Below are 17,045 nucleotides of genomic sequence, written 5' to 3' on the forward strand. Positions count from 1 at the left end.
TAGTCCCAGATAAAATGGCTGCCTAAGAATCCTTTATAATTTTGCATGTTGAAATAAATGTGATGACTTTCTTCAGCAGCTTTTGACCATTTGATTTATAAAAAAGCTCTGGGTGATACCCAGCTGTGGCATCCCCACTTGTGCAACAGCCAGTCTACTAGTGAAAATCTCATTCATAGCTTAACATAACAGCCAAATCCAATGGGCGCATTAACCCTTGCAAAAAGTGTTGTGCAGCTCCTAGTGTGACAGCAGCAATGATTATATTCAGTGGCCGTGAAGCTTGCCTACTCCCATTTATGCAAGAATGTCAATGCCCAAAACCGATTGCACTACCTTTATTTTGGGTCTTGCCCTCCAGCTTTAGTATTTCCTTTTTTTTTATTTCCCAACATTTGTATTCCACTGTGGAAGCCAAGGTGGCATACTTGCAATTTATATGTGGTATTGTTAATAAATACCATATAGTACTCACACGTGTGCTGCCTTGGATTCCACAGCGGAATATAAATGTAAGAAAATAAATAAATAAAATATGACTGCTATAGGGTGAATCCAATGTAATGTTAGTGCAGGAGGTTTAGAGACCTGATGTCATTGCCACAGAGCACAAGTTTTACTTATTGCTAAGGTGGTATTAATCGAAAACAAATTATTTACACTTAGTTTTTGCTGAGAGGGAAATAACACAGGAGGTGGGTATTTTAAAATTAATTCTAGAAAAAAAATTTTTAATGCAAAATTGGTTGTTGATGGTACGTTATTGTCTTCTACCGCAGAATGCAAGAGCTGTTAATGTACATGATAATATATTTGTTTGTTCAGGTGTTAACGTTTCAATTTGTCAATGCTGAGTGGAAGAAAATAGCTGCTTTTGACTCTGAAGAGAACAGCTTTTAAGTAGAAGTAGAAATTATGACCAAATTTAATCATCAAATAGAGCCACTTTCAGTCATTTTGGCACCCGTGGAGCATTAAAATAACATTTCTGTTTTATTAGTGAAGTCATTAGTGCCCATATTCAGATGGGTTGGTGCTGGTCACTTGTATAGAAAAAGTGTGTGAGCCTAAAGGCAGATAGATAGATATAGTGATTTGCAGCGCAATCTTATTCAGGTTTCTTCTAAGCTGGTCCCCCCTGAGACTATCATCTATCTATTATCTATCTATCTATCTATCTATCTATCTATATATCATCTATCTATCATCTATTTAATACAGTGGTCCCTGGAGTTACAAACGCCTCAGGTTACATACGCTTCAGGTTACAAACTCTGCTAACCTGGAAGAGTTACCTCAAGTTGAGAAGTTTGCCCCAGGATGACAATGGAAATCATGTGCCGGCGGCGCAGCGGCTGCAAGAGGCCCCATTAGCGAAAGCACGCCTCTAGTTAAGAACAGTTTCAGGTTAAGAAGGGACCTCCATTAAGAATTAATGAATTAAGTTCATAACTAGAGGTACCACTGTATACTGCTCTTCATCACAAGATTTCATGGCGCTTCACAGAATAATATACAAGATAAAATGCAAGTAAAATGCCCCACACAATTAAAAGGCTATAGATAGAATATTAACCAGCCAAAGGCTGATTTTTGCCTGGCGCCTAAAAATATATAATGAAGGCACCGGGTAAACCTCCCTGGGGCCAGCATTCCACAAATGAGAGAAAGAGGTTTCTCTGGAACATCCAAGTGATGGGAATTCCAAGTTGCCCACCTGCAGACTGCTGTGTTGTTGTTGTTTTTTTAAAAAAGCTATTTTTATTAAAGATTTCTTGGTTTACAAAAATATGTGCAAGTGTTGAGGCCAGTAGGGTCTTAAACAATAAAATTATCATTTGTTAAAGGAATACAAAGAAAGAGCCATCAACAATGAATTAAGATGCACCTGCCACTGCCAATAAAATATTTGACTCCACTGAAATAAACAGAAGTTTAGGCCTAAATAGCATTCACCACCTGGAATGGTTCTTTCCTTTTTCTTTGGAACAGGCACAACACTGAAACTGCAGGAAATCTATTTCAGTATCAGAACTCAAAACAGAAGACTGGGTGGAAGGATATGCAATGCTAAGAGAGTCCTGGGAGATAAGTGGGATTTTATGGTGCCGATGCGTCAGGACAGCCTTATTTTCTGGAATGGCCTTCCACATTCATGGGACATATCTAATCAGATGGCAGCAGCTTGTACAAAGCTGACATGTTTTTTCAGCTACAGTATTATGTACTATAAGAGCCACTGCTCCATACCTCTCCATGCTCTAGGCATATAAAACTCTGAATTGCATGTCTCTTCTGTGATAGTCCCAAGCCTACCACAAAGAGGTTTCCCCTCCCCTTGTATAAAGAATGCAGGTTTGAGTCTATAATGAATTATTTTAGACACAACCTTTGTGATGTCTTGTCATTCTGTGTTTTGGTACACCATATTCTCATGGTTCTCTGTAGCTTCTGACCATATATCACGATGAATTATAAAATGAAATCTTGCCTCCGGCTTTGTCATCAATCTTGCATCTTTGTCCCCAGTTGGCAGATGAAGGAATAAAGATCATGCAGCAAATGCTCAGGTGAGCTCAGCGCAGAGCTTATATGATCAAATGCCTGGGATTTCATCTCAACACAATTCTTTCTCTCCTTTTGCTTCCCTGTTCATTAACAAACAGAAAGTGTACAATGGAAGATAAACCTGGGGAGGAAGAATGGCAACTTTTTGCATTTTGTTCTCTCCCGTGTTTGTTCTCTCTCTGCTGTTGTTCGGACTGACGCTGCTGATTTGTTTGGTTTTGCAGTTTAGGGAACCTTTATTTTCTTACTCTAAAAGTATGTGAGCAGCTATTTCACTGACAGCATGAATCCAAATGCTATTTTGAAAAGCTGTCTTGAATGCACATGTGACCAGAAACAACCACGCTTAATCTGGCCATTCAGTGCATGCTACTTCCTGTTGGAACAGGAAGTCTGGTGTGGACTTCTTCAGCTTTCTCTTGCAAGAGTCAATGCCTGTTCTTTCCTAATGGAAAAGGGGAGTGGGGAATCTTGGAATTTTCATTTTCTAGAAAAAGTTACTAATGGTGCGGTATTATGCACCGCTGCTCAGAAATAAGCTTCACTGTGTTGCATCAAACTAAACGAGTCGTGTCCATTGGGTTGTATCCAGTGTGGTGCTAAGTTAAAGTCACTTAATGGTATACCTGTTCCGCTGGTGAAAGTTTTGCCAGACATTGTTGCACAAGAAAAGCACACAAGGAAGTTGCTAGAAACTTTGTTGCACAATAGATTGCACAAAGAGTTCCTGCTTGTGCAACTGTTGCATTTGATTCCTTTTTTGCACAACATTGTAACTTACCTGTTTGCTAGTGCAAGAGAATGCTAGCAAGCAGAGAGTGTTGGGTACAGCTTATTGATTTCAGTGGATCTACTCTGAGTATGATTTAGATATTAAAAGACAATGAGGCTTACTCCTAGGTAAGCAGATACAGGATTGGAGCCCAAAAGATTACGAAATGCAAAATACAATAAAGTTAAATACGTTCTAGTTATAAAGAATAAAGATATACTTTGAAAGGTTATTGGATTTTTTAAAAAATGGACTTCAGTAACTTGCTCAGTTTTTAGTTAGAAAGAGTTTCAGAGGAAATAATGCTAAAATAATGAAAATAATTTTTGAGCAGGTTCCATCTAAATAATTTTTAAAATTGGTTAGGAGATTTAAATTCCACCCTTTATGTTATCATACCCAGGGTGGCATACAGGGATTGTGAAATAAACACGCAACACATTGAAAGAAGAAAACATCAGAATGGTGAAAAATAGAAAAGCAGTGGAAATAAAGTAAGTTTTTAAAAAAGTGTTTTAAAAGCCTGGGATAATAAAATCCTTTACCAGGCACTGAAAAGACTTGAGTGGGGGCATCAGGTGAGTCTCCATGGGGGCGAGGATTCCATAAGCAGGGTGCCAAAACTGAAAATGGCCTTGGCAGATGATATCAGCATGTTGGCAGGCTCATGTGGCTGTAGACAGCCCTGTCTATTCCATACAGCCATGTATATTATTTTTCTTCCAAGAGATCAAGATGAAAGAGACCATCTTACTGCAGAACGAGACAACCCACCAGGTGGTGGTGGGAGACTGTCAAGTTAACTCCGGCAGTTGCTAGCAGTAGAACTCATTTTATAGGTTGAACCAGCTAGTAAATTAGCTTGTAAGTTGAAGGGGGGGGGTGATAAACCCAACTCTTTAAGTAACCAGTATGAATGACAAGCAATCAATGCCCTCCAAACTTGTGAAAGTTCTTCCAAATTTCCACATGTCTGATTTCATCCTCTTCACTTATCACTGTCTCTTCTAATATAATATTTCTTTAAAATTCAAGAAAGTAGATCCAAACTTGGTTGGTGTTTGCATGTGAGGCTTTGTACAAACTCTACACATGACATTCTGAGTAACTCAGTTGTTTGAGGTCTGGGATTCTCCTGGCTGATTATTGGCTCCATTGTGGAATAAATAACTTACTTATTTTTTTAAAAAGCACCCATCATAACCCTAAATTATTTCAGCTGCCTAACAGCTATCATTTTCTGAAAGCTATTTTTCAGTTGATTCTCCCTCACCCATCTACTCAATAGGCATTGAAATGATTGAGGTAAAGCTATCTATTAGCACTGCTAATGCAGTTTGAATTTGTGAAATAGGCATGTGACTCCAGCTACTGCTCTCATTCTTAGGTTTTTTTAAAAATAAAATGAGTGGCTTATAGTTTATAGCAGTGTTAACAGCTTGGAAGCTGGCTCTGCCCAGTCCCTCCACCACTTGTTCTGCCTCATTCACACATCGCTCTTAAATTACTTAAAAAGAATAAATAAAACACACCGAGGGCCTGTTAGTAAGGGGGGGGGGGAGATTCTTTACTTCCAGTTTCTTCAAATTTACAAGGATTTCAAACCTACAAGGTGAGAGCTGGTTTCTCCTGCAGGAGAAAGCGGGGCTGAGGGACAGAGCTTGTGGGTTGAGTAGGAAATCACAACATGTATTTTCCTCTATCTGTTAGTCTCAACCCTGCTCTCAACTGACTGGAGGCATGCAACATTGCTTATATCTAACACTTATTTCATCATCCTCTTTGCTCAAAATGTTATTCATCATCAGTAATCTGTGAACTATGATTCCAGAAGCTCAAGAATAGGGGAGGGGCGTCTGTCAGGTCAGGGACTGAAAGCAACCATCCAGGCCTCTCTGCTTGGCCTCTTCTGCCTTGCTCTAGACCAGGCTTCCTCAACCTCAGCCCTCCAGATGTTTTGAGACTACAATTCCTATCTTCCCTGACCACTGGTCCTGCTAGCTAGGGAGCATGGTAGTTGTAGGCCAAAAACATCTGGAGGGCTGAGGTTGAGGAAGCCTGCTCTAGACCACTCTCTCTCTCTCCCCAGGCCACACTGCCCACTGCCTCTTTTCCACACCCTCCTCAGGTGTCCTCAAACTGTGATCATGCCTATTGCTTGGTTGGATGAAGGATGGAGAAAGCGGGAGCTTTTTTCCGTGAAAACTCCTGGCACAGAACTTTCAACCCAGAATGAGAATGTGGGAACAGGGAGTGCTAAAGTCCTCTACCACGCTGTACCAAGGTTCCAGTTGGACGCAACCCCAGCCCACCACTGGCAATTTGTGGAAGAAAAAGGCCTGCATTCAAGGACAAACGATACGATTTGTGTCACGAATAGTTTGGCCCTAAATGCTGTGATAGGCTCTCATGTCCTTCTCTGTAATCTTTGCAGATGATGATGATTATGATGATTATGATGATAATTTAGGTACCCCCCCATCTGACTGGGTTGCCCCAGACACTCTGGGTGGCTTCCAACACATATAAAAACACAACAAAACATTAAAAAACCTTCCCTTGCACTGAACTTATGACACACATATTGTGGGAGCCTTTTTTTGTCGAACCTGGTTCAGCTGCACCATATTGTCCATGGTAAATCTGGCAATTAAAAAGTTCTTTGGTGCCCCCCTTACCTTCATGCCCTAAGTGCATGCTTATTTTGCTTAATGGTTAATCCAGCCTTGGGTAATCATATATAAGGCTGCAGCCTAAATATAAATCCTCAAATGAAGTATAGTGTAACTAAACCAGACTATTTTAGGAGCAATGTAGAGCATCATGCTTTTTAGTATAGTTGAAGAAAATGAAGAGCATATTGTACATCTGCAGTACAGTGGTACCTCCTGTTATGAACTTAATTCGTTCCGGAGGTCCGTTCTTAAGCCAAAACTGTTCTTAACATGAGGCGCGCTTTCACTAATGGGGCCTCCTCCTGCTGCTGCACCACCAGCGCTTGACTGCTGCTCGCATCCCGGGGCAAAGTTTGCAACTAGGGGCATCTACTTCTGGGTTAGCGGAGCTTGTTACCCGAAGCATTCGTAAGGAGGACAGTACGTAACCCAAGGTTCCACTGTAGTAATAAAATACTTAATGATGTATTAATTTCATAATTTAGTGCTTTCAGATCACAGAACTCTTAAAATGTTTTGATATTGAAGGATGTGATTCAGGGAAGTTCATGAATAGCTTTGGATGCATCTGAAATGCTGCTTGTAGGGTGAAACATTTTTAATAGCACACAAATTCTAACCATCATGCTAGCATATCCACCCTAAATATCATTTCCAACTGAAATCTATAAGCAATTCGAAGTAGGATATATTGTATATCATATTGAATAACAGGAATATAAAACTGCCAAAATATTTTGGAGGTGCAAAATATGTATTTGTGCATCTTTTCTTGTTTCTCCTAGCAAGGGCAGTGATAGCTTTCTAGTCGAAATTGAACCTGGCGTGCATAACCCTCCATGACAACATCTTTAGTTATTAAAAGGAATGGTTAAAAATTACAATTCTAAAACATCTAACTGTTTCTGAGGGACTGAAATGTCTGAGTGCCATAAGGGGACAAATTAAAGACTGGAACTTTCCAAAGCATCTTGAATTTACTCTGTAGATACTGCATTTTTTGTTCTGTTTATGTTTTCTTGTCACATATCTGGTTAATGTAAGCATTTAATCTTGCAGGCCTGTGACTTTTTTTTTGTTAGTTCTTTTTCTTACAGTTCAAAGGGTTGGGGGCTTACAACAAACTGATAGTTTACCTGGAGGCAAGAACAGAAATTGAAGTCCATTGTTTCCCCCTGTAAGCACTTGAACTCTATATGAGCATGAAAATTACTGAATAGTTTGCGAGGTTTTGACAGATTGTCATGCTTCACAAAAAGAGTGTTTGAGTCCTTCCATTAGTGAACCTTTTCTAATATGCTAGGGGGAGAAATAGCACTCCGTCAAATTCCAGCTAAATATGGTGAGCGTCTATTCTTTAAACTGCATCGAAGAGATAATTACTTCAGCTTCCTTTTTCATGTGATTCTTTCACAATGATGCCTTAAGAAAACGACTTTATAGATAACAATGAAGCCTTCACTCTGGAAGCCATCACATAACTAATAAAAATACTTAGCATTTATATAGTGCATTTCAAGAGTAGAAAGTACTTCATATGTACTGTGATGTAAATTTAGGTAGTTGGAAAATGAGAGTATCCCTAAACATTTTTTTTAAAGAAAAAAAGCACTGCTTACGGGTGGTAATGCGGCTTACTAATGGCGGCAGTGCCAAAGCAAGCATGGAATTTCCTTAACCAGGCCTGTAAATATGTCAAACTACTTCGTGCCTGGTCTGTTATGACTTGATTAGTTAGAGGTTAGGAAGAATAGAAATATATCTGCATTTTCTGGAGGGCCCTTCCTGGTATGAATAACTATTGAGTTTCGCATTGATCATTCAGGGTCAAACTACAACATTGCCCTTGGTGGTCTTGAGCCTCTGCATGATGTACCAATTGCAGGTAGCATGGGGATTCTCTGGGGCCAAGGTGTTAGGGGGCATACTTAAAATGATAGTGAGGCTGAGCCTCTCAGTAACACTCTGCAGACGTGTTTGTGCTTCAACTTTGTTCTTCCATGGCAATAGCAGGTGAGATCTGTACTTGGCTACAGACAGGTATATAAATAAATGTGCTTAGAATTTGAGGCACTCCACTAAAGCTATTATTAATACTGAAACACAAAAGACCTTCATTACTCCTATATTGTAAAAGGAAAGAAATACCTGAATTGTGAGCAGAAAAGAAAGAGAATAAAATTACCTGCAACTAGACACTTTTTTTTTGTAATTAAAATGTCCATCAACATTTAAACCAGAATGTTAGATGGTGACAGGACTGCCAGGCTTATCAGAAGTTACTGCCTTGGATTAATAAAACACGTCTAGATCTGTATCTGTATCTCAATTATTATTTCCTTTACAGAAGACTAATGCCTTCTTTTCCAGGATTAACAGAAAAAGAAGCAACATCACACCTTGCCCCAAAAGATCTGTATTATCTAGTTTGAATAAGAGATGAAATACATCAAGCCCTTTAAATTATTGCTTAACAAAGAACAGTGACAGTCCTTGTAAAAGAAACAGGAGATTTCAATTTGATTATGTTTTAAGAAACATTGCTATCATTTTATCCTGCAAGCTATTTTCATAAGGCCTGGGTGGGGGAGTCTTTGAAAGTTGGACTTGGATCTCAGCAAAAAGTTATATGGGTGTTTTTTTCCTCCCAAAGACAGAGCACCTCTGAGTTTTATTCTGCTTTGCTTGTTTGTTATTGACAGGGGCAAGAAAGCTGGACATGATGTAGACTTTTTGATCACAGTTCCAGGATCAAGTCAGGAGGATGAATTGTTACACCTAGTGATTGACTTTTGGAAAAAGCAGGTAGGACAAATTGTCGTAAGATCACTGTGTTCAGCACTCTCAACTTGATGAATGTAGGTAGATGTTGAATACTTTATCTGCTCCGATCAACACCCCAGAAGTTATTTTCAATCACACTTATTGGCTTGTGCTAATTTGCGAGGGGTGCTAAATAGAAAAGGGTACTAATTGCATTCTGCTCATCTTGCAGTTTCTTGACCAGAGATACTTAATTGCTCATTTACTTGCCAGAATGACCAGCAGAATCTCTGGGTTGATACATGACTACATTCTTTCTCTGAGGTTTATTTTCTAAGTAAAATCCAGTTGTACAACACTATACCTCTGACTCAGATTGCAGTGACATCACTAAAATGCCTCAGGTCAGTGAATGGGGAGCAATGATATGGCTTATAAGCCTTATGGTCTATATCAGTTACATGCATTTTTATTAAAAGAAAAAGGACGAGTTATTGAAAATAAAAGGCAAAGTAGGAATTGAGCAATAGTGGCATCAGAGGGAGGTGGGATAAACACAGGGGATGGTCTGAAATGGCCCATGATGCAGCAAAACAAAGACAAATTTGGCTGAAGACAAATCAGAGTTTGGTCTGGTCAGTGTCTGGATTATGATTTTCTATGGGTTTCATAATACGATGAATTCAATATAAGTGTACCTTAATGTAATTAAAAACAAAACAAAACAGTCATTGTTAGACAACAATACAAAATAGCATACTTCTAAATTGTCCAGATTTTGTTTGTTTATTTATTTATTTATTTTAAAATGCCTTTTAAATGTGTTGCTGGGAAGGGGAGGTTATTGGGGTTTTGGGTTTTATTATGTATTTTGTGTTCTCATTTTGTATTTTTATGTTGTGAGCTGCCCTGTGATCTTCAGATGAAGGGTGGTATACAAATTCAATAAATAATAAATAATAATAAATGATGTAACTATCAGATACAGTGGTACCTCTGGTTACATACACTTCAGGTTACATATGCTCCAGGTTACAGATTCCGCTAACCCAGAAATATTACCTCGGGTTAAGAACTTTGCTTCAGGATGAGAACAGAAATCGCAAAGTGGTGGCGCGGCGGCAGCGGGAGGCCCCATTAGCTAAAATGGTGCTTCAGGTTAAGAACAGTTTCAGGTTAAGAACAGACTTCCAGACTAATTTCTTAACCTGAGGTACCACTGTACTAGGAGAAAGTTTTGTTTTGATTTGCTGTGGAGGCAGCTGCAGCTGGGGAGGGAGGACATAATTAAACCTCCCCTCCCTGTGTGAGTCTCATCCAGATTTGCCCTTTTGCACTTATGTTTGAGTTTAAGAGAAAAAGCACATGCATAGCTGCAGGCTTGTAGTCACCATTTTAAAGGCATGTCATTTTTGAGAGTGGCTAAAGGAAATTTCTCAAGGACAGTAGCTTCAGAATTTTTTATATTCTTCTTGCCTTTTGTAACACTGCATTTCTCAGCAGAGTGCTCATAAATTTTGCTCCTGTATTTCTTGGATGGCTTACCGAGATGAGACTCCTTTCTGCTAGCTATTCTGTTTGCATTGCATTATGAATAGCCAAGGGTGGGATCTCCTCTATATCTATTATCTCTCCTAACCAGAAGAGAATGAATATCAATACTGTAATTCTTCGTTCTCTCTTCCCTCTGGATATCCCCTTTAAAGTGAAAGTTGCCATGCTTTTTGTTAGAGTCAAGCTGCCCCATTCTGTTGGTCTCTACTGAGATTTAGTGCATCTCTCTGAAACTGAAAACTCATCTCAGGAGCTGAATCTGCCACTTTAGCTCTGGGTCTCTGATTCTATCATCACATTCCCTGATTTGAGTCTGTATTGGATCTGCTCTCTCTGCTAATTTAGCCCTCAGGTCCACTTTACAACTTCTCAGTAAGTTGCTTGGGGCTGCTATATATTTTCTTATCAGGATTGTCATTACTCAAATCATTACTTCTTCTTTGAACTCACCTGAACCTTCCACCATCTCAATTATTCTCAACAGATTTCCCAACTGCTCTGTCTGTTAAGTGCTCACCATTTCAGTATTACAAGGCTGAACACCAAGCACCTTTCAAAGGTCCTACTGTGTGCTAAAGTTTGTCTCTAATTTCAGAGATCCCCTCTTTATTTGAGTTGGGCTCTCTGTTTTAGCCTAAGGAATTTCTGGTGCTGCTTCTCCAACAGTGGCAGAGGCAACAGGGCAGGTGGGCTGGCCACAGGAATGGAGCATCAGTTATGTGGTGGGAATGTGAAAAAATCAGAGAGTTCTGGGACATTGTATATAATGAATTAAAAAAGATACTCAAATTCCCATTCACAAAAAGACCAGAGGCCTTCTTATTAGGGATAATGTCAACTGAAATCAAGAAAGAAGTAAGACCACTCTTTATTTATGCAACCTCTGCAGCCAGGATTCTGGTCACAATGAATTTGAAGAGTGAAGTTACACCTACAAAGTCAGAATGGCAGGTAGAAATGACAGAATACATCCAAGTGGTAATAATGATGGGGAGAGTTAAAGGGTACTCAATGCAGAGGGTGAATAAAGAATGGATAGTATTTAAAGAATATTTGAAAAACTACTATGATAGCAAAAGTCTCCTGGCAGACCTTGAATGATTCTTGTAATGTATAGATAATAAACTAAAGAATTTTCTCTGAAGGAAATTAAGGAAACAAAGTACAATAACATGATACTGTGTAAAAAAATAACAAATGAGATTCAGGTTTTTTTTGAGAACAATCGGAGATTTATTTTATCTTTCTTATCTTCAGTCTTTATTTTCTTTTTTCTTTTTCTCTATTTTTCGTTGTATATTTTTTTTCCCGTGTAGTGAATGTGCATAAATTGTAGCATGGTAAATTGTTGTGTAAATATGTGTTGAATGTTTAATAAAGATTTTTTTTTAAAGGAATGTTGTATCAGTTACTTCTACCACCTGAGGCGGCTGCTTCTCCATGCCACATTATAGGGCCAGTCCTGTATAGACCGCATTTTAAACTGACTGTAATTTTCAAAGCAGAGACAGATGGGTGCCAACAACCATTGTAGAAAGAATGTGCTTTCAGCACTTTCAGCACAGACTTAGAGATGCATGAATGAAGATTTGAGTTGAGAATGAAATATCCAAGCCAAGGACAGTAAGGCAGAATATGTGATAACATAGTGATGTGTCAATTGGGAAAGTTGAAATCAATTATTCTCCTGGGAATTTCCATGGTTTGTAAAGCATGAACCTGCTGCCTCGCTGCCCATTCTTTCAGCTGATTGCAACCCTGTTTCAGTCCTCTTAAGCCCTTTCCCTACCATCAGGGCTGAAGGAATTGGCTGTCAACAAATATCAAAATGCAAAAAAAGACAAAAAGACCTATACTCCCCCTGCCTTTTCTGAAAAGCATCTTTGATTGCTATGCAAATGGAAAGCATGCTTTTATACTTGTGACAGCAAGCCTGTCTCTGTATTCACTCCTTTCCTGCTTTCGTGCAACAACTTCAAAGCCCAAAATGCATGAAAAAGAAAGCCACTAAGGTCACAGTGCCGACTTTCTTTCAGCTGTTTTCTTGAGAAAGAATTCTGCAGCATTTAACTTGTAAACAATGAATAAACCTACCCCTCCCATCAGTTCAGTAGTTTGGGAGCATTGCTTTTCCTCAGCTGAAAGTTTAACATTGTCACATCCTCTTAAAGGCAGTTGAAAACAAATGGGGTAAGTCAGGCCTATGATGCTTTTTGATGTGGCATCATTGGGGATAAGCGAGTCTAGGAACAGAGGCTAAAAAGGGGCCTCTCAACTTAAAAGGGTAACAATAAAACAGAAAAGCTGCATTGCAATTGATGGATTATCTTTTACATTAATGCTTTTATAAATGGGCCTTATAAAATGAATTTGCTGTGGGCTGCCATCTGGAATGCTATAGACCAGTCATTAGTATATATTGATGCACTTTAAAGCAAATGTTCTTCCACCCAATGATCTGGGAGTTGCCAGGAACTAAGATGGTTGGATGGCGTCATGTACACCTCCTTCCGGCAACTCTGCAGCTAAGCTAGTGCCAAACGTATTGCTCTGCTTTCCTTTGGACTACATCAGAGAGGCTGAGAGGGGAGGGTCTTGTCCTATGCGCAGCCCTGGACCTCCGTAATACTGCCCAGGTTTGCGCCCCAGAGAGGTCACTTCAGTGCCGGTAACACAGCAGAAACAACATGGGAGGCAGCAGTAACGAATTACTGGTCTCTGCAGCCAAAGCAGGCACTGATTCTCCAGTGGTTTCACTTCACCCCTGTAGTCACACTCCATTGTCTCTCAAGACAGACAGATGCCAACAACAAAAGCAAAGTTGATAGAGCCTTCATATTTGGTGTTATATTTCAGTGCTTGGGATAATAACATAGAGGCCTTTAGGAGTTGGTGTCACAGTCAGAATACCCTCTAGAGGAGGCCTGGAGTAGGAGAATTATATGTCTTTAGTACAGGGTGGTAGAGAAATGAGAGATAAAAGATCGTGGCCCTGTCCAATCTTAGCCCGGACCCTACCCATAGTTGTCATGACCCTCTGATAGGGTACCCTTGAAGGAATACAGCCCTCAAGAGCAAAAATGTTGCCTCTCTACTCCCACTGTCTAGCCACGCGCTCTCTTGTCCTGCTTTTATGATCTGTACTACCAGGCTCCGTCGCTCGAAGGAGACATTGATCTGTCTCTCCCCCACTGCACGCTACATATAATGTGCTTCCTCAGAACGGAAATATGAAGCATAATATCCAAAGTAATCACCATTGAAAGTCAATGGTAGTCTTGCATCTGGATAATGTCTTTTGTTTTGTAAGCATAGCCTTTGGCTTCAAATCAATATCTTGAGTCCTATTGGAAATCTATAGGCTTTTAGCTATTGTCTTCAGAGTACTCTGAAAACAACTTCAATTAAATGTGTGTCCATGGAGCTCTTTGAGCTTCAGCGTTGTGGGTTTCCACGTGTCAAAGCTGCTGTATACCCTTCTAAAATCACTGGAGTTATTTCTATGCCACTGGTGTAATATCACCAGGGCTACCTATATTCAGGGCTGAAATAATATTTGTCACGAAGGAAAAGTGAATTCATTTATGCACTTTGGGTAAATTTCTATAATTTCTCCAATTTTACATAGTCAGCAATGGTATATTTTGTGTTTCACCTGCCTTTTTTATGTTTCTCATATTGTATTTTATTATTTTATCGTAGTAGCAACAGCATTGATTTGGGCTACCTTGATATCCATTTTGTCGAAAAGCAGGATACAAATTGTTATGTACTGAGTTGAATAGGATTCAAACTGCAGCAGTCTGATTGGTCCTAGAACAATAGGATTCAGAATGCAGCAGTCTGATTGGTCCTAGAACAATGCAGCAGTATGATTGGTTGGCAGGAACCACCCAATCATGCTCCAGATAGAAGTGAATCCACAACCTGATTGGCTTACAGTAGAATTCCGGAATTAGCCAATCATGTGCAGCCCATTGTGTAAATAATGTATATAAAGCAGATACTTTGAGGGGACATTCATTCATTCCTCCTCACCACTATGAGCTGAATAAAGAGCATGAAATCACTTTGCGACTCTGAGTATATTTCACAAAAATACATGGGTTCTTGGAATTTTATCCTATAATTGTTTAACTATTGTGATTAAAAAGAAATGCCTGGATTAGCATGGTTTTATCCTTAGGTTTTTTCATCTGTGTGTAAATTGCCTTGCTTTAAATTAGAACAGGTTTTTAATTGCAAACTTCCTTGGGGTGAATGGGTGGGAGGAGAAAGGTCTTCATACCTAACTGAATGGCTGGTCTGAAAATCTAGTGGTGCTAAAAACTCTTTTTCAGTCATCTTAATAGTTTTACTAGCACAGACCGAAGGCAATATTTTTTTTCTGCAGCACAATCAATTTTGAATAAAGCTGTAACTTGGTCACTGAAAACAAACTCTTAAATGATAGTTTGGGATTTGCACATTAGATGGACCCTAAAATTATGCAGTTTGTAATTTTTTCCAGCCTAATAATTTTCTCCTGTTTTTGTTGCTAGAACAGTGGTTTCCTGCTACGTGAAACAATTACAGTCTCACTCATGCCGACTGATTTAGCAGCTGTCTAAAGATGGATGCATTTGTGCTTGTCAAGCTATGCTAGAAAGAGAGTCTAGGTCAAATCCTCAGCTGGTCTGACTTGGCACAACGTCTCTGGGAGCCAATGGAACGTTGCCATTTTACACTCGCTGAGGCCTGGCATGCTCTAAGATGTTGTGATGATGAACGATGCCTCTCTAGGCTTTTTTCTTTTAGTGTAAACTCTGCTGGGTGAGGGCTTACAAAGCAGGGCCAGTAGTATATCAACTGCTAATAATTCATCATGTCTTGGATGGTTAATACGCCTGCATTTGCTGCAGCAATTGAAATGAAGAGACAAACACAAGGCTCTGGGATGAGAAAGCCGCAACTTCATTGAGTATGATTTGTAAGGCATTCAGGTCAAGATAGCCAGTACAGGGAAGAATCTAGCTTGCTCCAGCTAAACTACTAAGTTTCCAACTCAGGCTCACCACATGGGGTCTGCCTTCATGGTTTGTTCCATTTAATACACATTTCCTTTAAGAGATAAGTGAGCATGGGTTTTCTCAGGAGCGTACCTTAGGGTTGGGTAGGTTGGCCCCTGCCAAGGGTGCAGGCCCAGTGTGTGTGTGCATGCAAAAACCAAGCCTCTCCACTCTGTCTCAGAGTGGCTAGGACCTCTGCTTCTCTGGGTGGCCAGGTGAGTCATGAGGCTCCTCTGGGTGCCTTGGTGGAACTCTGTGCCAAGGCCACAAGGGATAGCCCCCCCCGCCCAATACAGTTCCTTTCCAAGGGCACAAGGGACCCTAGGATCGACGCTGAAGTTCCAGCTTCACTGCTACCTTGGAGCTTGCTGGATGGCAGTGGCAGAAGGTGGACCTGAGTCCCAGATTTGTCTGTCCACTGGAATAACAAATACTGCTCTTCATTTGTCATTTTTTGGGAATCTGCATCAACTCCAGCCTTCTGGCTGCTTTCTGCCATCTCTTCATAGCACCCTAATTGTGTCTCCAACTTTCCCTACACTTTGAGTTCTCTCTACCCTATGCCATTTGCTAGTTTTATATAATCTCAACTCCACTTCCCACCCTTTTACTCAATCCAAAGGGGAGTACAGACCTGGTTAAGTTTACATTTTACAAAATTTGTTATGTTTCTGTGTCTTCAAGTATTTAGGATTCATTCTCCTCCCTTAAGTTTCTGTTTCATTGGTGCTCTTGAACTTGTGAATGTTCCACCCACTTGCATAGAGCAGCCCATATCTAAAAGAACCACATCACTATTAATTAAATCTGTATGTCACCTAGACTGAAGCTTCTAGGTGAGTCACAGCAAACAAAATAGGAATGCAATTTGGAATCCATAAATACGATCACATAATAACATCAGTATGCCATCTGTCTGTTATACAACACTTTATGAAATGGTTTCCTCATCCCAAACCTTAAAAATAGACCACAAAACCCTAAAAACATAATACAAAATGGCTGAAACAATTTCAAGTCTTCACAAAGGCTGTAAGGTGACTTGACATATATTCTGAATGGCACCCTATTAGTCTAGATAATAAGCTAACCCTGCAGTAGCTTCCAGAATTTTATTCCTCAAAAAATGAGGAACCTTTCCAATGTTTAAACTAGTACAATTGACACAAAACTGGCAATTTTGACAAACAGGTAGGTCATATAAGAAAAAACTTTTCATTTTTTTAATGTTAAAAAGTCTATCCAAAGGCCAGAAGTACTGCCTTGTATTAACACTGAGCAGAACAATTGAACTCCATGTTAAAATGGTCTGTATGATAACCCTCAGCTAAAATTTAAATCTGGCATATGGTCCTTTGCAAGTGCAGGAATATTAAAATGGGGGTGGGAGCAGAGAGAGAGATGCTTGAGGAACTGACATAAGAGTGTTGTTTATTTCATATTCTGTAGACTACAATGCTCAGATTAGAGCATTTTAAGATTTTCACGGCTAGCTGCCTTCGCAAAAGGCCCCATTTGTAACCTAGAGAAGTGCTGCTTCAGCTGTGTTATGTGAAACAAGGGTATTGTCCGGTGCCTCGTCAAATTAAGTTAATCAGAAACATTGTCTCAATGGATATATCCTAGGCCTTGATTACTGTTTATAAGTTGCATTCTGACTTTGAG

General features: G+C 39.7%; 1 protein-coding gene across 1 annotated transcript in view; it reads left to right on the top strand.

The window, feature by feature from the left end:
* DNTT (DNA nucleotidylexotransferase) overlaps window positions 1-17,045 on the top strand; it is a 97,744-nt gene that overhangs the window by 57,256 nt on the left and 23,443 nt on the right. Inside the window, exon 8 of the mRNA XM_053387412.1 lies at window positions 8,718-8,820. Coding sequence (XP_053243387.1) covers window positions 8,718-8,820 — 103 coding nt within the window. The remainder of the gene's footprint in view (window positions 1-8,717; window positions 8,821-17,045) is intronic.

The sequence above is a fragment of the Podarcis raffonei genome, chromosome 5, assembly GCF_027172205.1.
Source record: "Podarcis raffonei isolate rPodRaf1 chromosome 5, rPodRaf1.pri, whole genome shotgun sequence".
NCBI classification, from domain to species: Eukaryota; Metazoa; Chordata; class Lepidosauria; order Squamata; family Lacertidae; genus Podarcis; species Podarcis raffonei.